The sequence below is a fragment of the Schistocerca cancellata genome, chromosome 1 (assembly GCF_023864275.1).
Source record: "Schistocerca cancellata isolate TAMUIC-IGC-003103 chromosome 1, iqSchCanc2.1, whole genome shotgun sequence".
NCBI classification, from domain to species: domain Eukaryota; kingdom Metazoa; phylum Arthropoda; class Insecta; order Orthoptera; family Acrididae; genus Schistocerca; species Schistocerca cancellata.
The window spans coordinates 700,887,999-700,912,276 of record NC_064626.1 but is presented as its reverse complement, the minus strand read 5'-3'; the positions used below and the strand labels follow the sequence as shown (position 1 = coordinate 700,912,276).

The 24,278-nt window shown below is 44.4% G+C and overlaps 1 protein-coding gene across 1 annotated transcript in view; it reads left to right on the top strand.

The window, feature by feature from the left end:
• Window positions 1-24,278, top strand: part of LOC126184573 (acylamino-acid-releasing enzyme-like) — a 134,521-nt gene that overhangs the window by 52,637 nt on the left and 57,606 nt on the right. Inside the window, exon 7 of the mRNA XM_049927007.1 lies at window positions 17,042-17,213. Within this exon, the coding sequence (XP_049782964.1) occupies window positions 17,042-17,213 (172 nt within the window). The remainder of the gene's footprint in view (window positions 1-17,041; window positions 17,214-24,278) is intronic.

Below are 24,278 nucleotides of genomic sequence, written 5' to 3'. Positions count from 1 at the left end.
ACTGAAGATCAGCTGCCAATATCTACATAAAGAGATGATGCTGTACAAGTCTTCCTGCATTTCATTACAGTTTTCTGTCTAATGACTTCCTGCACAGAGGAGCATCACTTGGTAAAGCTTTGGCTTCTGATATTATTCACCAGGTCATTTAAATGAAATTTCAGCAGTACAGTAGAGTCCCATTAATCCGAACTAATTGGGACCAGACCTTGTTCGGATTGCCAATTTGTTTGGATTAGCCAGAATTACGGTGACAAGTTTCTAGAATGAAGTATACCAAGCAGTTAATTAGGTACACCATGGTAACAAATGGGAATAAGTGTGGGAACAATGGGTTACTCTCATTCCCTGCCCTTGTTGTTGTGCATTGTTGAGACCTTTGTAGTGTCTGAGGACAGCGCACTGCCAGTTGGCTCACAAAGTGCTTGGTTATGTTAGTTATTGATCGCTGACATGCGTAACAGTTGTGTTGTATTTGTTCAGATGTAGTGGTGTACGTATTTTCGTCATGAGTAAACAGAAACATACAACGTTAACACTCTAAGAAAAACTGAATGCTTTGAAACAGATAGACAATGGTGAGAATGTATCTAAACTGGCAACGGAACTGGGTGTTGGTTAAGCAACCATTTGTGATTGGAAGAAGAACTGAGTGAAGCTTAAACAGCCCTGTGCGTCTTCGGGAAAAACCCTAGAAATTCGGCAGACTTTGAAACAGTCTCAGTATGGTAAAGTGGACGAAGCTCTTTTCCTTTGGTTTACGTAGGAAAGGGAGAGGGGAACTCCTTTGAGTGGAGCACTGGTTCAGGAGAAGGCTGTTTACCTGAACAAGTTAATGAATGAGGCTGTTTACCTGGACAAGTTAATGAATGATGATGGGCCTTTTAGTGCAAGTACAGGTTGTTTGGACAGATTCAAAAAATGTCATGGAATCAGTCAGCTAACAATTACTGGAGAGAAGCTTTCTTCTAACTGTGATGCAGCGAAGGAATACTTTGCTGAGTTTGAAAAACTGATAAGAGAGAGAAAGTATTCTCCCCAAAAAATTTATAATGCTGATGAGACTGGCCTTAATGTTTGGGCCTTGCCAACAAAAAGCCTGGCATCAAAAGCAGAAGACCATGTTCCTGGTTTTAAAATGTGCAAAGATCGTGTGACTTTATTAGTTTGCAGCAACGCTGTTGGTAATCACAAGCTGCCTTTAATGCTGATCAGCAAATCTGCTAGGCCCAGAGCTTTTAAAAACTGCAACATGAAGTCCCTGCCGGTATATTATCACAACCAGAAAAAAGCATAGATGGATGGTAAGCTTTTCAAAGAATGGTTTCACAGCTAGTTTGTTCCCTCTGTTCGATTGTTTTCGAAGGAAAATGATTTGTCTACCCGTGCAGTCCTTTAGATTGATCTCACACCATCTCACCCGAGGACTGAGGAATTATGTGATGGAGAAATTGTGGCAAAGTTTTTGCTGCTGAATGTTACACCACTTCTACAGCCTATGGACCAGGGCATACTGTAAACATTAAAAATCATTTACAGAGAACAATTTTTAAGAATGCTGATCAAAGACGATAGCATTCCTTTAGTGGACAAAATAAAAAATACCAATGTGAAGGATGTTGTTTATTGGTCCGCTGAGGCATGGCAGAATATTTCATAAAATACTCTGAGAAAATCGTGGAGAAAACTGTGGACATCTCTTGAATTTCAGGACAGCCTAGTTTAAAATGAAGAGGAAAATCTACTACAAATGATACAGACAATCCCTGGACGTGAAGAAGCTAGTGAAGGAGACGTAGATGAGTGGATGGCAGCAGATGGTGCGTATGTGGAGAACCTTACTCACGCTGATTTAGTTGCTGCTGTGACTCAGGACTAGAAGTGGACTACTGTGACGGAAGTGACAATGAGCCTGAAAGCGACAAAGGAGAGGTGCTGCCACACAGTGATGCAACAGAAGCCCTTGACCTAGCACTACGTTATTTGGAGCAACAGCCCATGGCTACACCTGCTGATTTGATGTTTATGAGACAATGGCGCAACTATGTGTCATATAACAGACTATCTTCATTATGCCAAAAAACAAGGACTGAGTTTTTGTCATCTAAAAAGTAGAGATAAAATGTCCGCTTTATTTTAGTAAGTCTGGTAGCTTTTCTTTCATTGTTATGCATTGATTAAACCTAATGTTTTCTTGCCAATTTTTCTAATACATATTTACTGTACTGTGTAAATTAAAATAGTGTCTATGTACAGCAGTTTACCTCGCAGTTTTCTATACTTGACTAACTTTTTTCATGTTCAGACTAACCGAACGTTCGGATTACTGGGGTTTGGATTAGTGGGACACTGCTGTATTTGTTTTATAATATTCTCTTGGGATATGGCAGAATATGCTTTTACATTTGACAGTTTCCTCATTTTGAGAGTGGTATCCTGAGTTTTGTGTGATAGAAGGCTTTGGTCGAATCATGAGGCTGGTACTATGTTCCTGTAGCTCATCCTCCATTAGCTAAGTATCAGTGTTGAACCGTATCGTACACTTTCTGGACATCAAGGAATGTGGCATTAGTCTGGGTGTTGCAAACTACTGTCCTCAGGACCGTCACAGACATTCAGTTTTTTTTTAAAGGTCCCCGATAACCACGCCTTTGGGTGTGCCTAAAATGTGGGTAAAAACATGCATGCATGTGCCCACCCACCCCCACACCCCCCACCCGTGTGGGCGCATGTGCGCGGGGCCACACACACACACACACACACACACACACACACACACACAGTTCCATAATTCTTTATTTTAAAATTATTGTTACATTTTGGTACATAGTCAAATATGTGGTGACAAAGCCTATTGTATTGAAGCTCATACAGAGCTGTAATTTTTAAGTAGGATGTACCAAATGTCTGACACCAAATCTGTACATAAGAAAAAGAATTGTGCAGACAGTGTTTTTACTGCTGGACTCTGTGTTCTGCAAGAGCTTGGCATTTGTCCAGTTGCTGGCTAAGAATTGAAGCAGCAGTTATTAATTAGGTGTTGTTTGTACACACTGAAAATAGATTTAACATTAGTTGTATTTTACACATTGCAAATTTTTGAGATGAAGAAGTACTATAGTGTCACTAAATTATTGACACTAACATTCATATTTGTACTGCTGGTGCAATCACAGGTAATGTCACATTTATCCAAACTTTGTAATTCAATTATCATTAATTTGATACAAGTTTTTTCTTAATGCACTATTATTTTAATATGTTTACTTGTGCTTTCATGAGGAATTCTACACCCCCACAGCTTTACTTCCACCAGTATCTCATATTCTACCTTCCCAACTTCACCGAAGTTCTCCTGCATGCTTTGTGAGACTAGCATATTGTGAATTGTGCTTAGATTGCTCAGCACTTGCCTTCAAAAGGCAAAGTCCCAGGTTAGAGTCCCAGTCTGGCATATAATTTCAGTGTGCCAGGAAGTTTCTGTTCCAAGTTTTTTCCATTGTGTAGAACAGGCTCATCCAAGGCAGTGTAGTTCAGCGCCCCGTCCGCGACCGTGTGTCCCTAGTGTCGGCATAGGAGCTGTGGAGCGAGTGAGACCGCACAACACTGCGCTGAGCTGCGCTGGACTGTCCCGCAGTCAGGTTCAACATAAACAAAGTAACAGAGGAAGTGCAACTCTGTAAAAGATGTCGATGAGCGGTAAAACAAGCAAACCATTTACTGTTTAAGTAACAACTAGTGTTCGTGTGGCAGAATTACTGCGCAAAGCTTTAGAAAACAATATCCAAAACAAGAATCAAAGAACATCTTAGTTGTTTCCTGACCCACAAGTTCATTCTATTAGTACTGCACATGCGCACTCGTCATTATGTACGATAGGCGTCTTCTGAAAAAAATATCAGTTTCTTAAATGAACTAGTCATAAATATTCCATTTTAGAAATAATTTTATGTAAGGGATATACTGTCTCATTCTTACTGTTAGCAGTTACAAGTAAATATTTTTTGTAATACTTCGGGCTATATCTTTTTGTATCCCTTTGAAAGAGTTTAGAAATCGGATCCTTAGTTTGCTGTTTTGTAAGTAATAATTTTAACTGATCAAGTTTGAATACTTATTAAAAAATAGAATTATGGCTATAAAGCTCTGTAATTCTTACAGTCAACATTGTTAAAGAAGACAATTACGTACGAAGCGCGCAAACAGCGGCATGGCGAGGCTCGGTGGGCGGTCCGCACGGCCAGCTAAGCGACACGGCTCGGCCACTACAACATACGAATTCGCCCGGGGCGCTGGCCGCGGACGATCGCGGGTGCTAGCGCCCCAGGGGCACAGTTTGGACAAGCCTGGTGTAGAGTAACGGAAAATGCTGTATAGGACAAATAATTATGAAACCAGGGAAGCGGCACCTCTGTCATGACCATTGACTGCTAATACGTAACCTGGTTGTCCAATGTGTTATGCTTTTGTGTCTAGTAACAGTTAGTGTAATTTTTAGACCGAAGTGAACCATGTGTCCACAAAGTCTCTCCACAGCGGTGAGCCTCAGGTGTCTCACCTTGCGGGGCATGTAGGGTTCAAGTCTCACCTGAATGTGTTCCGTGGACCTGCATTGAAAGTGGGTGGGTGGGGGGATGGGGGGGTGGTTGGGGTTGGGGGTAGGGCTAGTGGTGTTGTGTATGTATTGCAGCTGTTGTGTTATTGTCTACTTCTTGTGTAAACTGAGTGTAGTGAGAATGCTTACTATTGCTGAGAGAATGGTCTTTATGGAAGAGGTTTTCCATGTGGGAGGAAACTTTACAGAGCATGTGAGGTGGCAATTTAGATTGTTTTCCTGATTTGAGGTATCCGCATCATGGCACTGTTATTTAATTCGCAAATTCCAGACAACAGGTTCAGTTCATGATGCACCATGAACTGTTAGGTGCACAACTTTAACAGAACGGAAACTGAACGACATTTTGGACATCATATTGCGGAATCCAACAAAATCAGTTAGATTATTGCAAGAGGCTAAAGTCTCTTGTACAATGGCACATAAGACCATAACCAAAGAACTGAGGATGTATCCCTATAAAATTACTGCTTTGCAACAAATACATTTTATGAACCATGTGAAACGAATTGTGTATTGTAAATGATTTTAGCAATTTGTTAACTGATATGATGTTGGTGTTTTAGATTGAACCTTTTTCACGGATTATGCTTTGTTTCACCTTTCTGGCTACATTAATTCCCAAAATTCACGAATTTGGTCATCAGAAAATCCACATACCTTTAGAGAAGCAGCATTGCACACAGAGAAAACTGTACTGTGGGTTGCCATAATGTGAGTGTGAATTATAAGGCCGATCTTTTTTGATACTACCATCACTTTTGGTATCTATTGTTCCCAGATAATTTATCCATTTATTGCCGCTCTGAATGAAAATGAGATCAATAATTCATTTTTCCAACAAGGCAATGCTACTGATCATAAGACACGTCAGCCCCTTCAGTGAAATCTTTGGAGACAGAGTAATTATGAAAGGTCTCTGGCCCCTGCATTCACCGGTTCTGGCTATGCCCAACACAGGGGGGGGGGGGGGGGGGGGGGTCTACCCTGGGCGGCAGTTGCAAGGGTGGGCGCCGCCAATTTCATGTTCGCGAGGGGGAAAAACCTTGTCTCGCAAAGCACCTAGCATCCAGCGCATGTTGGTCTATCGATTATTCATATGATTTTGAAATGCATCCCTGTTGATTTTTTAATATTTTTGGAGACATTCTAAGTTGATTTCTGAATGAATGAATCATAAGTTGATTTTTGAATGAGTGCATAATGTATGTGATGTCTCTGCCAGAGGAATCCCGGTTGCATCTAGAAATAAACTTCCCTGCAGACCAAGCGGATGGGGCTATACGAGCTGAGTGGAACAAAGCCGAACAGGTGAATGCCAGTTGCTGTTTGTTATGTGGTTGACAGGGTTTGTGAATGATCAACTTTGTCATAATTACTAGCGAAATCCATAGATTCAGACTACCAGCATGGAAATAAATGACAAACAGGAATAACAGATTAGAAAGATTAACTTCTCGGTGTATCCAAAAAAATGAAATTTTGCCAGAAAAGTTTTGGCCCAGTCACTACACTAGTAAGGGCCAGTTGTACAGTCCCTGGATAGCAGCCGCTTAAGTTCAATTCTGGGAGTAGTGTGGAAAACACGTTGTACGAACACGTAATAACACCTAACCAGAGAATAAATGCAGGATAACTAAACAGGTGATTGTGGCAAGGTTAGTAAAGTTAACCAGAGAATGAGTATTGACACTGACAAGAATAGTACAGAATTAGTGATGACAAGATTGTTAGAACGAGGAAGGAGAAGAAATGGGGACATCACACAAATTATGGAAGAATATGACGATTCCAAATTTATACAAAAATTTTGTACTACTTCTTTTTGATCTCATGCATGAGAAGCTGGAACGTATGAATGAAGTGTGAAACTTATTTCCTAACAAAAAGCTTTTTGCTTTTTGTAGGCCTAATAGGCATTTGATATTGGTGCTTCATGAATTGTGTTCTGTCGTGCTATAAAAATGACCATTTGTGCCAAAACAGTCTCGTTTATTTGGTTTGTGTTGCAATTGCTACAATATCAGACAGGCCTATTTCATTTCGTCTTGCAGGCAGTGACAAAATAGACATAATCAGATCGAGAAATCACCCCAGTCTTGGGTACTATTTGTATTAACAACTTTTTCAGTATTAGACAGTGACATTTCAATTTTTCATGTAGCAAACTGTTTGACGAACTTTGATGAGGTGATACATCCTTTCATAGAAAGGAAAGCACGCCATGTAAAGCTGTAGCAAGATTAGAGAGAAAAAAAATGTTTTTATGTATCCCATATTTAATTTTATGTCACACAAAACACTAAGTTATAAAGGAATAGGCAATAAAGAGAGCAAATTTTCTGAAAAGTTCTTGTTCTCCCAGTTACCAAATAAATCCACTCAGCATTAATTGCAAGTTTTTTTTAAAGAGGGGCAGGATGCCAAACTGGATGACTGGGAGCAGGAGAGGCACCACAGGACATTTTAATTTCCACTGTCGTGAATATAATTTGATAGCATCCATTACAAAATATATACGTTTGAATTCCACAGAGTGAAATACAGTGACGTGTGATAGAAGAATGCTGTGTGAAGAGGCGTGGCACTGCCACTTCAGCTCACTTAAGACCAAATAACATGTTTTATGAAGTCTGTCTATAAAGTATCCGACCTTTGATTTCCCCATGCAAAATAGAGACGATAGCGCGGCGCCACTGTGCACAGTAAAGGAAGAGAGTGTTATGCGCATGTATGAATTTTGTCCCCCGCCTTCCAGTGTGTCAGTCACTGCCTATTGGTCGCTGAGTGAGGTTCTACACAACGCGTTCATCAGATTACTGATTCTCTCAAGATGACTGAATGTGTTGAGCAAAGATACTGCATCAAATTTTGTCAGAAACGTGGTGATTCTCAAAGCGAAACAATTTGTAAGATTCAGCAGGTGTTTGGAGAAAATGCGATGGGTGTAACACAAATTAAGGCGTGGTTCAACCGATTAAAAAATGGCCGCATGTTAGAATGAACCAACTTCATTTGTTTTGAAGTGTGGCCTACAACTTGACTTTCGAGTCTGGTTTTTCGGGCGTGGCTTAGATTTGGATACTTTTTTTTCTTGAATTTCGAGTCTCATTTTTTGGGTGCAGCTTACGTTCAAGTGTGGCTTAGATTCGGGTAAATTCAGTAATCTGGTCTATGTTGCGTGCCTTGTTTTTGCCAAGCGTGTGAGATAATTTGTAGCCTTCCTTAGTGCCCGTGTTTCGGCTACCGCTTATTTTGTGGTGGTCCCAATCGTAATGAGTGTTCTGTAAATACTGCTATTGGTCTGAGATTTTTAGTGCATTTAATTTGTGGCATTGCCAACTGGCTAGTGTGAGAATTAAATTTGATAGATTTCTGTCGAAGTAACGCTGTTTTCTGTTTTCTTTTAATGGCTATGCTTTGAGATCACTATAATTTGTGTATTATATTGTAAATGTTAACTTTGCATTTTAAATTGTCACTTTTCATCTGGTTAATAAAGACGTTGATTAAATTGTGTTGTATACATCTCAACCCTGCATCACCTTTCCTAGCTACCACCACAAGGGTGGTTAGTGAGGAGCATCAACTTATTCGAACAGGATTAGTAGTAGTGTTAAGATTCTCCAGTAGTTAATTTTTTATTGGGGGTGGGGTGGGATACGGTGGGGTGTGGTATGATGAGTGAAGGGGAAATCTTGCACCCTTATATGGTGTACACACAAGTATATGTACATTTAATAATCAAATCTTATTCGTGAACAAAGTACACAAACTGAATGTGGATTAAGTGTTATGTGATGTTATTGTCTTCTAAGTTACTTAAAAAGTTTTGTTAAATACACTTTTATTGTGGTACAAGGTACAGTCGTACCTATTAAGGTGTATTTTGTATGTAGATATTAATGTAATGAATACAGACCAGTCATATATTGAATTTGTTATATGTTGTTGCCCAGAAAATAAAAGAGAACATCCATAGGCAGAATTCTCACTATAAAGTAAATAAATGTTCATACTTAATATGAGACTGGCAAGATCTGTTCATTCATGTATGAAAGGCTGTTGCATAAATATGTTGTCAGTCTGGATTAATATTAAACAAACATCATAGCATATGACTGCATAGCAGGTGAAGGGGTTATTTTTCGCTGATAATCTTTTGTAGATAAAGTGATTCTCGCCTTCTGTAACCTTTTCCTCAAATTGCATGTCCCATGACTGTTCTTATAAAAGTCAGTTAACTAGGAAAAAACTAAATTTAGGTAGTTAACAAGTCAATGTTCTTTTTCTTCTAAGCTTTTCTTGGTGAAAAAATAACAATAATTATTATTAAAAAAAGAAAACAAAGAACAGAACTGTGCAGTGTTACTGAGTTCGTTAACTTAACATCTGCATAGCAGATGTAATAGTGCCCAGTTTATGGCGCACAGCGGACGAATTTCAACCGACCTCGGCACCCCCTTGCTCTACATTATTTATATCAAATTTACAATAACTGAATTAGAAAGTGTAACTAAGTTTTACTTTACCTTTGATTGTGCCTGTTATAACGTCAAGTTTAACACATATATTTCAGAACGACACAACACATATAAGTCACAGAGTAAGTTGACAAGCAAGACATGTGTACACGTTAGCATTCGAATGAGCACTGAGTCACAGTCTAGCGGCAGCTGCTCGGCTGGCCGCTTAGGTGGCGCAGCTGCTGCATGGCTGGCAGACAGCGCCGCACGTAGAGGACGCGTGTAATTGTGCAGCGGCGCTTTGAATGATCTTTGAAATTGTTGCACTGGTCGTGATGGAGGTGTCCTGGAGATGGCTAACGTCCATAGGCGTTGTTTGGCTCGCCGTAAAGTCTCGAGGAGGAGGCTTCCCATACGGACGGAAGTGTCCCCGATGATAACGGGTCGAGATGACAGGAGACGTAGGGGTCGAATCTGCTGGGGCCCCATGCACCAATCTGCCCGTTGCGGCAAGTCCAGTTGATATAACAGGAGACATGGGCGATGTGTCGGCGTCCGTTGGAGGAGGAGGCGAGTAGATTGGTTCTGACAGAGGATGGTCATCCGGTTCCTGCATGGGCACGTCTCCTGGTGGCGTCCGTTCTTGTGCTGGCATCGCGACGACGGTGAGAGGGCTGCGTTGTGAGTATTGAGAGATGCCAAGATCCCGAGTGTCAGGTAGAGCCGAAGGTGGTGTAGCGGCATTTGGAACAGACGTTGCCGGCACACGAGGCCGAAGCTGGTCCGAATGACGCACTGCAACACCTGTGTCCGTCTGTATTTCATACAGGCGTCGGCCCAGACGAGGTCGTCGGAGGTGAACCGACCAAGTGAATGCACCCGTGGCCATGAGGTGGAAGGCCGCAGAAGATGAAGTAGCATGCGGGGCTGTCGGCCATTTAAGAGCTCAGCCGGGCTGTGGTCGCCCATGGGGGTGAAACGGTAAGACGCCAGAAACTGGAGAAGCGCATCATCAGCAGCAGAAGAAGTCAGAAGTTTCTGCATCTGAGCCTTAAATGTGCGAACCAGTTGTTCAGCCTCACCGTTTGATTGTGGATGGAATGGCGGGGCCGTGACATGCATAACGCCGTGACGAGCACAAAAATCCGCGAATTCGGAAGAGGCAAATTGCAGACCATTATCAGTAACAAGAGTAGAGGGGAGCCCTTCCAAAGAAAAAATGCGGGCAAGAGCACTGGTGGTTGCTGCGGTGGTAGGCGACGTGCAACGGACAATGAAAGGAAAGTTAGAGTAGGCGTCAATTACAAGGAGCCAGTAAGTACCTAAAAAGGGTCCCGCAAAGTCAGCATGAATGTGCTCCCAGGGCGTCTCAGGCGAAGGCCACGGTGACAAAGATGACTTCGGGGCAGCGGCCTGTGACGAACAAGGGCTGCAGGCAGCGACCATGTGTGCAATTTCAGAGTCGATGCCAGGCCAGTACACATGACGGCGCGCCAGAGATTTTGTGCGAGACACACCCCAGTGCCCTTGGTGAAGGAGGCGCAAGACCAAAGCACGCAAAGACGCAGGTACCACAACACGCGGCGAAGCATTGTCAGTGGAAAGGAGGATAACACCATCCCTAGCCGTGAGGTGGTAGCGCAAAGCGTAGTAATTTCACAACGGATCAGAAGTCTTAGCGGACGGGCGATCTGGCCAACCCTTCTGAATACAGCATAAAACCCGGGAGAGGGTAGGATCAGAACCAGTAGCAGCCGCCAGCCTGTCCCCAGTGATGGGGAACCCGTCCACAACCCGCTGCTTGGCAACATCCAGGTGGAAACACAAAAGTTCATCCCTATTGAATGCCAGATCAGGACCAATGGGAAGGCGAGACAGAGCATCAGCATTTGCATGTTGAGCCGTTGGCCGGAAATGAATCTCATAATTGAAACGAGACAAGTAAAGAGCACAATGCTGGAGGCGGTGTGCAGCCTTGTCGGGAAGTGACGTTGATGGATGAAACAAGGAAACAAGTGGTTTGTGATCCGTAACAAGATGAAATTTTGAGCCATAGAGAAAACACCAAACTTATGAAGAGCATAAATAATGGCCGAAGCTTCTTTTTCAATTTGAGAATACTTTTTTTGGGCATCTGTGAGCATTTTGGAGGCATAAGCAATGGGTTGTTCCGAACTGTCAGAAAAACAGTGCGCAAGGACTGCACCGACCCCGTATTGAGAGGCGTCTGTGGCAAGAACAAGATGTTGGCCAGATCGATGAGTAGCCAGGCACGGGGCCTGTTTCAGCATAGTCTTCAGTTTCTGGAAAGCCGCATCGCATGACACAGACCAGTGAAAAGGCACGTTTTTATGCAACAGGCGATACAACGGCTGAGCCACCGAAGCCGCAGACGGTAAAAACTTGTGATAGTATGCTATTTTCCCCAAGAAGGCCTGCAGTTCCTTAACAGATGTAGGGCGAGGAAGGGCATCGATTGCAGCGACAGTTTGCTGAAGCGGACGAATACCCTCCCGAGAGAGTTGAAACCCCAAGTACGTGATAGATGCCTGAAAAAATTGTGGTTTCTGAAGATTACACTTAAGTCCGGCAGTCTGTAAGACATGAAAAAGTGTGCAGAGATTTTGAAGATGTTCTTCAGTGGTGGAGCCAGTGACAACAATGTTGTCCATGTAATTGATACACCCAGGGACAGGGAGCAATAATTGTTCCAAGAATCGCTGAAAGAGAGCAGGGGCGCTAGCAACCCCAAATGGCAATCATTGGTATTGATAGAGGCCGAAAGGCATGTTAAGGACCAGAAACTGCTGGGAAGCAGCGTCTAGAGGAAGTTGATGATAAACTTCTGACAGGTCAATTTTAGAAAAATACTGGCCTCCAGCAAGTTTAGTGAACAGTTCTTCAGGACGGGGCATAGGGTAAGTGTCGATGAGGCATTGAGCATTTACAGTGGCTTTGAAATCGCCACAGAGACGAATATCACCATTTGGCTTAGCAATGACGACGACAGGAGAGGACCACTCACTGGAAGTGACAGGAAGCAAAACCCCTGAAGTAGTAAGACGATCCAGCTCCCGTTTTACCCGATCATGAAGGGCCACAGGAATGGGCCGAGCCCGAAAAAACTTAGGCCGAACAGTGGGTTTGAGCGTGATATGAGCTTCAAAGTCATTTGCACGGCCTAACCCAGGAGAAAAAAAGGGACGAAAATGTCGTCGATAAGGAATCCAATTGGGCATAAGGAATAGCATCAGAGACGATATTGACAGGGTCATCTATGGAGAACCCAAAAACACAAAAGGCATCGAAACCAAAACGATTCTCTGCGTTACTCTGGTCGACCACAAATATGGGAACAGTGCGAATGACGGATTTGTAAGATACCTCAGGATTAAACTGTCCCAATAGAGATATCTTCTGTTTATTGTACGTCCGTAATTGTCAAGTGACAGGTGACAGGTGACAGGAGTGGAGAACCCAACTGAAGATACGTCTGAGAATTAATTATAGTGGCAGCAGAACCGGTATCCACCTGCATGCGAACATCTCAACCAAGGATTTGGACAGTGAGGAATAACTTCCCTGAAAGGGAAGAAGTGCAATTGACAGACAGCACAGAATCAGAATCATCGTCATGTTCATGAACATCATGTATGCGGTTGGATTTGCAAACGGAAGACACATGACCTTTCTTTTTGCAATTGTGACACACAGCCCAACGTTGGGGACAATCCTCGCGTGAATGTTTCATAAAACACCGCGGACATGAAGGAAGTTGCCGGGGGTTTTGCTGCAGTTTCTTAGCGGGTTGTTTACGTTTAGGCCGAGGATTCGCATGGGAGCGCACTGCGGCCATGTCGGCCGGCGGGGACACGCCGCACGCGTCGTCAACAGCGCACAGAGGCTGTATTTCCCCGGCATCACCCCACGCCTCTATTTGCGCCCCAGCGGCACGAGAAATTTCAAAAGACTGCGCAATGGAGAGAACTTCATCTAGAGTCGGATTTGCCAACTGAAGGGCACGTTGCCGAACTTCTTTGTCGGGCGCCGACCGGATAATAGCATCCCGTACAATGGAATCAGCATAGGACTCTTTGTGAACGTCAGTAACAAAGTGACACTTTCGACTGAGGCCGTGAAGTTCAACAGCCCAAGCGCGATAGGATTGATGTGGCTGTTTTTGACAACGATAAAAGGCAACACGAGAGGCTACCACATGGGTTTGCTTTTGAAAATAGACAGACAGAAGTGAGCACATTTCAGCAAAGGACAAAGATGCAGGATCCTTCAAAGGAGCCAATTGCGACAACAACCGATACATTTGAGGTGAAATCCAGGAAAGGAACAGAGACTTACATGGTTGTTCGTCCGTGACATGAAATGCCAAGAAGTGCTGTCGAAGACGTTTTTCATAATCAGACCAGTCTTCCACCGTCTCGTCGTAAGGAGGAAAAGGAGGTATAGCCAACGATGAGAAACGGCCCGCATTTGACGTCGCGACGAAATCGCGAATCGCCGCTGTTAGAAGCATTTGCTGTTCAAGGAGATTTTGCAACAGTTGCTCGACAGTAGCCATGGAAAGCTGTGGGTCAACGGTGAAAAGGAAAAATCCACTACCTTGTCGCCAATTGTTATAACGTCAAGTTTAACACATATATTTCAGAACGACACTACACATATAAGTCACAGGGTAAGTTGACAAGCAAGACATGTGTACACGTTAGCATTCGAATGAGCACTGAGTCCCATTCTAGCGGCCGCTGCTCGGCTGGCTGCTTAGGTGGCGCAGCTGCTGCATGGCTGGCAGACAGCGCCGCACGTAGAGGACGCGCGTAATTGCGCGGCGGCGCTTTGAATGATCGGCGAGTCACAACAGTGCCACTGGTGGAATATGAGTGTTAGTGTCAACAATTTTCTATCTCTGCAGTTTTGATCATCCAGTAGTGCTGATTTACAGGAATAAATTCTACTTGCAGTTTATACTAGACTTTGTGAAGTGATGTTCATGATATTTAAAATGCAGGTGGGGATCATCAACCATTTCATTTACAACATTTGGAATTATTACTATTTCTATAGAAGAATTAAATGTGGATGAGTTTCATAAAAGCCACTGAGGACTTATCCCAGTTTATTTACAGGAAGTCAATCCATACCACATCAGAGTACCTCCTAATACAAACACAATCTGCTGTAGTAGCACGAAAGCCTAACCAATAGCACATTTGTCATGCAGTCCACAGATTGCATCATGGCTGACTCAGATCAGATCTTGGCTGGCTTATATGCTTCATTATGGCATGGTTGGCATCAGAGGGTGCTCATGATGACCAGCACCATCTGAGTAGTGACACCACGGTGGTTAGCAGTATTATTGCACCAGCTACTTGTTTTCCGTTTTAATGTCAGGTGGCATGACAATTCCCATCCACCTCCTGCATCTCACCCCACCCTGCCAGCGGTTGACTGCAGGTGGAGATGAAAGTAGGTCATCCTTGGTCTAGAGGAGCCATAACCAGAAAAGACATTGGATTGCTGTATATGCGTTGCTGTGAAAGGATGGGGCAGAACAAGGCTCAGTGGTAGTTGTACTAATCACCACAGAACTGGAGGGTCTACTGGGGGCAGCGAAACAAGCTGCTGCTAACCGGGATGACAGAGGTGAAGGTGATTTCGGTAGCATCTCTGAAGTCCATGGGCAGAGGCTATGGGCTATGTCACTAACTTGAGACAGGCTGAGATCACTCCACAGACCCAAGTTCGACAGTGTCTGTGCTTATGGTCCCACAGTGGGGTGCCCACCTGGAAAGCAGTGCAGTGTGCTGGCTGTGGACATAACATAGGTGCCCACTGAATTCACTATGCCAGGCTGCGACCTTCGATCATGGTGGCCATGTAAGTTGCTAGAAAACACAGGTGTGGTGTCAAATATTGTTTCCTTGCTGGTGGCAGCCACAGCATAATTTTTATTTGTTCGAGTCCATTGGCTGAGAAGTTAAACTCCATATCTATTCACGGATGGTTGCCTGAAAGAACACTTTTTAGTTGTTTGCTGTTTTGTGTATCATGAGTCGAAAAGTGTGAAATAAGTCTCTCCCAAAAATGGTGTTCACTGTGGGATCAGCTACCACTATAAAATGTACTGGATGGGTGACTTGGTGGTTAGCAAAACTGGAAACTTTGTTAGCAAGGGCACATGATAAAGCCCATAGGCAGAAAGATTTGGTGGTGATCTGCTGACTTGAATCATCACAACTGGTGTAGTTGTTTATGAGGTTGTCTGGACCATGGAGCAGGTGAGGACTGCACTGGAGGCAGTGTAATGTGCCTTGGGACAAGTGCCATAGAGCTGACCTCCATGACATCATCTTTCATCATAAACAAACACTGCGTTGCATGGGCAGTTTTATAGGCTTGAGCTATTTGCATTATTTCCCCTCAGTGAAGGATACAAATCCTGCATTACATGGTTCCTCACGTCCAAGTTGGGGGTGAGATACACTTCAATATCCCTTATTAGAGTCCTCATAATTCTGTCCACATAAAAATTTGAAATCGCAATATCCACTTAATCCATGTAGGTCTGTGACAGTTCCAGAATATAGATTGGGGCCCATTTTGAGCAACTAAATTACTAATCTAGGTGCATAATATGTTTCTTCATCTAAAAATGGTTTTGCAATAAATAAAATATTCTAGGCAAGCCAAGTTCGCAAGTTTCATTTTTGTACTAGATGTTGTTACAGTTTGGGATTTCCCAACAAGAACATGAGCTTTTGTCTTTCCGTATCAGAAATTTGACAAGCTGAAAAATATAACTGCAATCGTTGGGGGGAGCCTGCAAAACTGGGGTGCATGGAAGACGTATCTGTTACACTCGCTAATACTTACACTGCCTGTAATATTACTGCCATTAACGTGTGACAACCCCACATGGTTTGTGTTAGTTGTAGTTCGTTCAAGGTTTGGGGAGCGGGGGAAGCCACACGCTTGTCTAATTACAAAAATGTTCAAAGTTCTGTTTGCGTCTGTCATAGGCCATGAATCATTGATACTTTAGTAAATTGTGAGTTGCACACGAGCAAGTGAGATCTCACCCTGGTTTGTCTTCAAGAGATAAATATAAGAAGGTCCTTGGAAACAGAACAAGCTAACTTAAGTCCATTTTCCAATGCAAAGTAATGTCCTTGCCACGTCAGAGTTCTGCCTAAGAAAAATAGGATCCATGATACACTAAAGCCTAACCAGTAGCACACTTGTTGTGCAGTCTACTGATCGCAACCTAAATCACAGCGGCCCTGGGCCTGCTTATATGCTGGATTGTGGTGTGGTCTCGTCATAGGATACTCCTGATGACCAGCACCATCTGACTATTTGCACCACAGTGGTTGACAGTGATATTCCACCAGCTTCTCAGTTTCCATAGTAAAATCAGGTGCTGCCACTACAGTTAATAAATTGCTTTGATGCTAAAATGAAAGAACTTCCTGTTTTAAAAAAAAGTAGAGTTAGAATTTTGTTTCTGGAATTGGAACTGTAAAGTCTGCTGTTTTTTCTTTTATATAACAGCAACAAATGACAAAAATGTGGATAAATGTTTGTCTTTATGGCATTTTTTGCTGGTAATGTAGCATCTTTATACTTTGAATACTGAGAAGAGAAATTATGAATGATTGGGAGAGGCAAAAACAATTATTATGTGAGCTCGTAGCATAATATGTAGTAACACATTGCTGAAAGTGAGTTATAAAGCTCTTTACATCTTTAATACTCTCTCTTTCCCACATGCAAGCAGGGCAAGGAATGACAAAAAAGGCAAGTAAAACTTGTAAGTTATTATTCTTCGTGCCATCCTGTTTTTAACATAGCAATTTAATATCAAGCAGAAATAAAATATCTCATTGATAATTTGTGTGTAAAATTAAGTTACAGAATTTATTTCCATTGATATTATTTACAGAAGGAAGTTTTGGTTGACATCGTGCGTCGCAGTGTTAAAACTGCTGGTGGTAGTCCATTCTATGGACTGTACAATCTGGCACTGCCACGGCGTTGTTGGAGTAGTGATTCCAAACGCATATTACTGAGTACCCCTCAAAGACACAAGGTGAACTCCTACGTGATTGACGTAGGTAAGTCTGATATCTGTTAGTGATTCTCAAAGTCTATAACAAGAATAGTGAGCATGAAAATTGACAGTATTCATTTTACACCTGATAAGCTGAAATTGCAAACACTCAACGAGGCAACAAATTCTGTACAGAATTTGAAATGGGTGCCTCCAGTTTAACCATAATTAACGAAATACTGCTTGAGGAGGCATTTTGAGAGAGCATAGACGTGGATCTGCACTTGCACTCATTCTCCAGCTGTTGAGTTAGGTCACCCTCCTGGCTGTGTTTTCCTCCATCCACTGTGCAGTATCGTTTTCTGCACTGACGATGATAATGGACCTGTTTGCTTGGTTGCCGCTGATATCCAGCACAGTAGACAGTCCGTTGTGGTGGGGCCGCCATGTACCCTGTTGGTTCTAGCCCCCTGACCGCTGCTGATGCTTGTGCTGTTAACTCCCCACTTATGCCAAGGAGTAGATGCTTGTCACCCTGGGACATCGGGACTCCCGGCAATGGCCATCCTGCCTGGTGGCCTTTGCTGCGACTGGGTGGTGCCCTTGGGGAGGGCCGCTGGTCAGAGTGGGTGGCATCAGGGCAGGTGACGCGCGATGAAGCGTACCATGTCATCACTTGCTGGTGATCACACACCAGCAGTCTCTAAGTGTTCCAAGTCTCGGTACAACGCAAGGAAGTACGACCCTAAATCATTCCCCTACCTGGCCACACCATGGGAGGAATGTCAGGCTAAGGATGGCTGTGAACCTTATTCGGCACAATACCTTGTATGTACAAGAGCTGATGGGGACTCCTTTCTTTCAATGAAGCCTCAGTTTTGTTGTTGAGCATTAGAAGACAAGTTTGAGGATTTGGAGGGCTTGTCCAAAATGTGATCAGGGTCAGTCTTGATAAAAACGGCATCCTCTGCCCAGTCACGGGCATTACTCGCTTGCAATATGCTGGGGGATGTTTTTGTTACCATCACGCTGCATAAGAGCTTAAATATGGTCCAGGGTATTATATTCCACAGGGACCTTCTTTTGCAGTCTGACGACGAGCTGCACACCAACTTAGAGCGCCAAGGTGTTCATTTCGTCTGGCACGTCCATAGGAGTCCGAGGAATAATCAGGTTGCCACTGGTGCTTTCATCTTGGCCTTTGAGGGTGACACATTGCCCGAGAAGGTCAAGGTGATGGTCTACGCTGTGCTGTCAAGCCACATATCCCTACCATGAAGTGGTGCTTAAGTGCTGGATGTTTGGCCATATGTCGTCCCGCTGTACTTCCAGCATCATATGTTGAGATTGTGAACATCCATCGCATCCCAATACTCCATGTGCCCTGCCTCCCATCTGTGTCAACTGCAGAGAGCATCATTCCCCTTGCTCCTCAGACTGCAGGATTTTACAGCAAGAAAGGAAAATCATGGAATATAAGACCCTGGACCAACTGCCCTACACTGAGGCTAAGAGGAATCCTGTGGCTATGACCTCCTCGTACGCTGCCGCTACGAGAACAGTTGTAGCCTCATCAGTTCCACGAATTCCAGTTAGCTTTCAGAGCCAGAAGACTCCACCTGCCCCCTTGATGGTGGGGGGGAACTTCCCTTCCTGTTGCTCCCGCACCACCTACCTCGGGAGCACTGCCCCCACAACCATCGGGGAACCAGTTCCCACTTCTCAGTTGGAAGTCTTCTTCGGCTTCTCTTGCTAGGAAGGGATCCCTTGGGTCACTCCCTTCCCAGGTTTCTGCTAGTGGGAAAGATGACACTTGCCAGTGGCTGAAGTGCCCAAAAGCAGCTGGTTGTAGGGCTTCATGATAACCCTGAGCTGAATCAGTGAAGCCCTCACAACCAGAGAAAACCAAGGAGCAGCGAGAGAAATCCAAAAAGAAGACCTCCAAGACCAAGGGAATTGTAGTGGCAGCCACACCACCACTACCTACAAGCTCTGCATCTGAGGATGGGGTGGAGATTCTGGCATCCACTGAGGACCTAGCTCTCACCAGACCCTCAGACACAATGGATATAGACTGCCCAGGAAATAAGTCAGCGGCGGCAGTTGACCCTGATGCGTAAACTGCCTCATTGAATGTTCCATGCCTTCCCAGCTTCACAGTCACATTATCCTCCAGTGGAATTGCGGCGGTTTTTTCCACCACCTGGCTAAACTACGGCAGTTGTTAAGCTTTTAACCAGCTTTCTGAGTTGCCTTCCAGGAGATCAGTTCCCAGCAATGTGGACCCTTTGCAGCTACAGGGGATATTACAAGAACCATAGCGAATATAATAGTGTGTCAGGTGGAGTTTGCATGTATGTCCTGAACTCTGTATGTAGTGAGCCTGTGCCCCTTCAAACCCCTCTTGAAGTTGTGGTTGTCAGGATATGGGTGATGCAGGAAATAACTGTCTGCAATGTATATCTTCCTCCAGATGGTGCAGTACCCCTGAATGCATTGGCTGCAATGATTGCTCAACTGCCTAAACCTTTCCTACTTTTGGGAGATTTTAACGCTCATAACCCCTAGTGTGGTGGCACCGTGCTTACTGGCCAAGGCAGAGATGTTGAAACTTTACTGTCTCAGTTCGACTTCTGCCTCTTAAATACTGGAGCCATCACACATTTCAGTGTGGCTCATGGTAGTTACTCAGCCATTGATTTATCACTTTGCAGCCCAGGACTTATCTCATCTATCCAATGGAGAGCACATGACGACCTGTGTGGTAGTGATCACTTCCCCATCTTCCTATCATGCCCACTGACACCTATGCAAATGGGCTTTCAACAAGGCAGACTGGGAAGCCTTCACCTCTGCTGTCACTGCTGAATTTCCCCCACATGGTGCCATTGATGTTATGGTTGAGCAGGTAACTACAACGATCATTTCTGTAGCGCAAAATGCAATTCCTCGTTCTTTGGGCTGCCCTGGTGAAAGTCGGCACCCTGGTGGTCGCTGGAAGTCGCTGAGGCAATTAAAGAGCATCGGCGAGCTCTACAGCGACATAAGCAGCACCCTTCCCTAGAGCACCTAATAGCCACTAAACGGCTCCATGGCCTTGTTTGCCAACTTATCAAAAGGCGGAAACAGGAGTGTTGGGTTTGGTATGTCTCGACCATTGGGTGCCGTATGTCACCTTCCCAAGTCTGGGTGAAGATCAGATGTGTTTTTGGGTACCAGACCCCAACAGGTATCCCTGGCATTACAATCGATGGCGTGTTATCTACCGTCACAAACACGATTGCCGAGCACTTTGATCGAGCCTCTGCATCGGAGAATAACCCCCCAGCCTTTTGAATCCTCAAACGGCAGATGGAAGTGGAAGTCCTCTCGTTCACTACACACTGCAGTGAACCCTATAACACCCCATTTACAGTGCCCTTGCACATTGCCCCGACACAGCTCCCGGGCCAGATTGGATACACAGTCAGATGCTTAAACATCTCTCGTCTGACTACAAGCGACATCTCCTCGTCATCTTCAACTGGATCTGGTGCAATGGTGTCTTTCCATCGCAATGCCAGGAGAGAGCACCATCATACCAGTGCTCAAATCTGGCAAAAACTTGCTTGATGTGGATAGCTATCGGCCCATCAGCCTGACCAATATTCTTTGTAATTTGCTAGAAAGTATGGTGTGTCGGCGGTTAGGTTGAGCCCTGGAGTCACGTGGACTACTGGCTCCATGCCAGGGCAGTTTCCGCCAGGGTTGCTCTACCATTGATAATCTTGTGTCCCTTGAGTCTGCCATCCGAACAGCCAGATGCCAATAACTTGTTGCCATCTTTTTCGATTTACGAAAAGCGTATGACACCACCTGGCGACATCATATCTTTGCCACATTATACGAGTGGGGTCTCCGAGGCCTGCTCCCAATTTTTATCCAGAATTTCCTGTCGCTTCATACTTTCCGTGTCCAAGTTGGTGCCTCCCACAGTTCGTCCAAGTTGGTGCCTCCCATAGTTCCCCACATATCCAGGAGAATGGGGTCCTGCAGGGCTCTGTATTGAGTGTATCTCTATTTTTAGTGGCCATTAACACTCTAGCAGTAGCTGTAGGGCTTCCGTCCCACCTGCTCTGTATGCAGACGACTTCTGCATTTCATACTGCTCCACCAGTACTGGTGTTGCTGAGCGGCGCCTACAGGGAGCGATCTACAAGGCGCAGTCATGGGCTGTAGCCCACGGTTTCCAGTTTTTGGCCACAAAGTCATGCGGCATTGTACCGTTCATTTGGAACCAGAACTTTACCTTAATGACGATCCACTCACTGTAGTGAAGACATATCAATTCTTAGGACTGGGTTTCGATGCCCAATTAACTTGGATTTCTCACCTTCATCAGCTTAAGCGGATCTGCTGGCAGCACCTCAATGCCCTCTGCTGCCTGAGCAACATCAACTGGGGTGCAGATCGCTCTATGCTGCAGTAGCTCTACAGAGCCCTTGTTCAATCCCGCCTTGACTATGGGAGCGTGGTTTATGATTCCGAGGTGCCCTCAGCATTGCATTTACTTGACCCAGCACACCACTGTGACATTCGACTAGCAACAGGAGCTTTTAGGATGAGTCCGATGACCAGCTTCCTGGTGGAGGCTGGGGTCCCTACATTGAAAGTTAGGCATGCACAAATGCTCACCAGTTACGTTGCACATGTTCATAGTCCTCCTATGCATCCGAATTACCATCTCCTTTTTCGACCCAATGTGGTTCATCTCCCACATCAGCAGCCCAGGTCAGGGCTTACAATTGCAGTTCGTGCCTTATCCCTTCTATCCGAACTTGAGTCCTTGCCTTTACCACTTATACTTGAGGTCCATTCACATACACCTCCATGGTGTACACCTAGGCCGTGGCTTCGCCTGGACCCATCACATGGCTCTAAGGACTCAGTTAACCCTGTGGCTCTCTGCTGCCACTTTGTGTCAATTCTTGACATGTACCGAGGCCATGAGGTTGTTTACACTGATGGCTCGATGGCTGATGGTTATGTCAGTTTCGTGTATGTCCGTGGAGACATACTGAACAGGATTCCTTGCCCAATGGCTGCAGTGTTTTCACTACAGAGCTGGTGGCTGTATCTCGTGCTCTTGAGCACATCCGTTCATGCCCTGGGGAGTCATTTCTTCTGTGTACTGACTCCTTTAGTAGCCTACAAGCTATAGATCAGTGCTACCCTCATCATCCTTTGGTAGCAACCATCCAGGAGTCCATGTATGCCCTGGAGCAGTCCAGTCATTGAGTGGTGTTTGGACCCTAGGTCACATCAGAATCCCAGGCAACGAACTTGCCGACAGGCTGGCCAAACAGGCTATGCGGAAACCGCTTATGTAGATCGGCTTCTCTGAACCTGACCTGCGTTCTGTCTTACACTGCAGGGTTTTTCGACTTTGGGAGACGGAATGGCGTAATAGTACACACAGCAAACTGTGTGTGTTTAAGGAGAATACAAATGTGTGGAAGTCTTCCATGTGGGCCTCTCGCAGGGAACCAGTTGTCCTCTGCCTGCTCCGCATTGGCCATACGTGGCTAATGCATGGTTACCTCCTCCGTTGCGAGGACCCGCCTCGGTGTTGCCGTAGCTCGCAAATGACAGTTGTCCATCTCTTGCTGGACTGCCCACTTCTAGCCACTCTGCGGCGGACGTTTAACTTTCCCAGAACCCTGCCTTCGGTGTTGGGCGACAATGTGTCAACAGCAGCTCTAGTTTTACATTTTATTTGTAAGGACGGGTTTTATCATTTGCTCTAAGTTTTTGCTCATGTCCTTTGTCCCTCTGTGTACTCCACTCTAGCGCTTTTAGGGTGGAGGTTTTAATGTGTTGCGGAGTGGCTGGCTTCTCCTTTTTGTTCTTGTGGTCAGCCAGCCACTGTAATTTGCTTTCTTGTTTTACTCTCTTCTAACTGTTTCTTGCGTCTCTCTGTTGTTTTCTGGGCCCCTTATGTTCCTTTTAGTGTTTGTTACCTTTCCTTCATTCTTGTGGTTTTTGATTTCTTTCTCGTGTTGTATATTGTTTGTTTTATTCTCCCCCTCGTGGCATTGTTTTATTAGGAACAAGGGACTGATGACGAAGCAGGTTGGTACCTTCCTCCTCTTTTAAACCAACCAACCTGCTGGTAAAAGCTCTTGTCCCGTATGCGTAGCCGTGTTTTCACTGCATGACTGACACTCTCATCATCTTCAAAGTGTGTTCCCTGTAGAGAATCTTTAAGTGGCCCAGAGATGGAAGTCCGAGGGTGCTAGATCTGGACTGTAGGTTTGCTGTGACAGGACGTCCCGAGTGTGGCTGATCATAGTGCTCTGTTTCTGCATTTCCTGAGGCTGTACCTTTCTTTACCCATTGCCCAACTGTACTACTATGAACTGCAGCATTGCTATACACTGCTCACAAACGTTTATGGGTGTTCACCAAGGTGTTTTTTCTGCACACAAGAATTCAGTAACAGCACACTGCCTGTAACATGAGTTGTATATGGACACCATTTTGACGCTGTACTATGGCTCTGCCATATGCCAGAATGGTTTGAAACTTTACTGACGCACAGAACAAACATCAAATGTGAAGCACTGACAAGAATGTTTGTCTGTGTATGTTAATGGCTTTTTAAAAAAATGTAGGGCATTACTTACTGAATGATCCTCGTATGTATTTTAAATGGCCGTACCTTTTCATTGAATTGACGTGGAAGCTTAAATTTTTTTATGCCACTGTAGTATGTGACAACAGTTTCAGTTTGATGTGTCTACCAGTTCCTGAGAAAAAGGGTTCTTAACAGCTGGACAGACAGACAACCAGATGATTGTGTGAAACCAGCCTGCACTCTTCACATGTGATACATTAAGAACTGTTGATGCAAATAACCAGATGTAATCACTATCTTACAAAAAACTTTTAAGTTAGGCATCTCCTAAGCAAAATACGTTGAAATGGCATTTATATCACAGCTTGCAACTAGATTGAAAGTTTTTTTACAGCAGAATGTATCATGTTATTCTTAGTAGTGAATCTACTGTGATGTATAACTAATTTAGTGTGTGCATCATGAAGTATAATAGGTCCATTATTGTTCATTGTAATGTGTTAATGACTGACA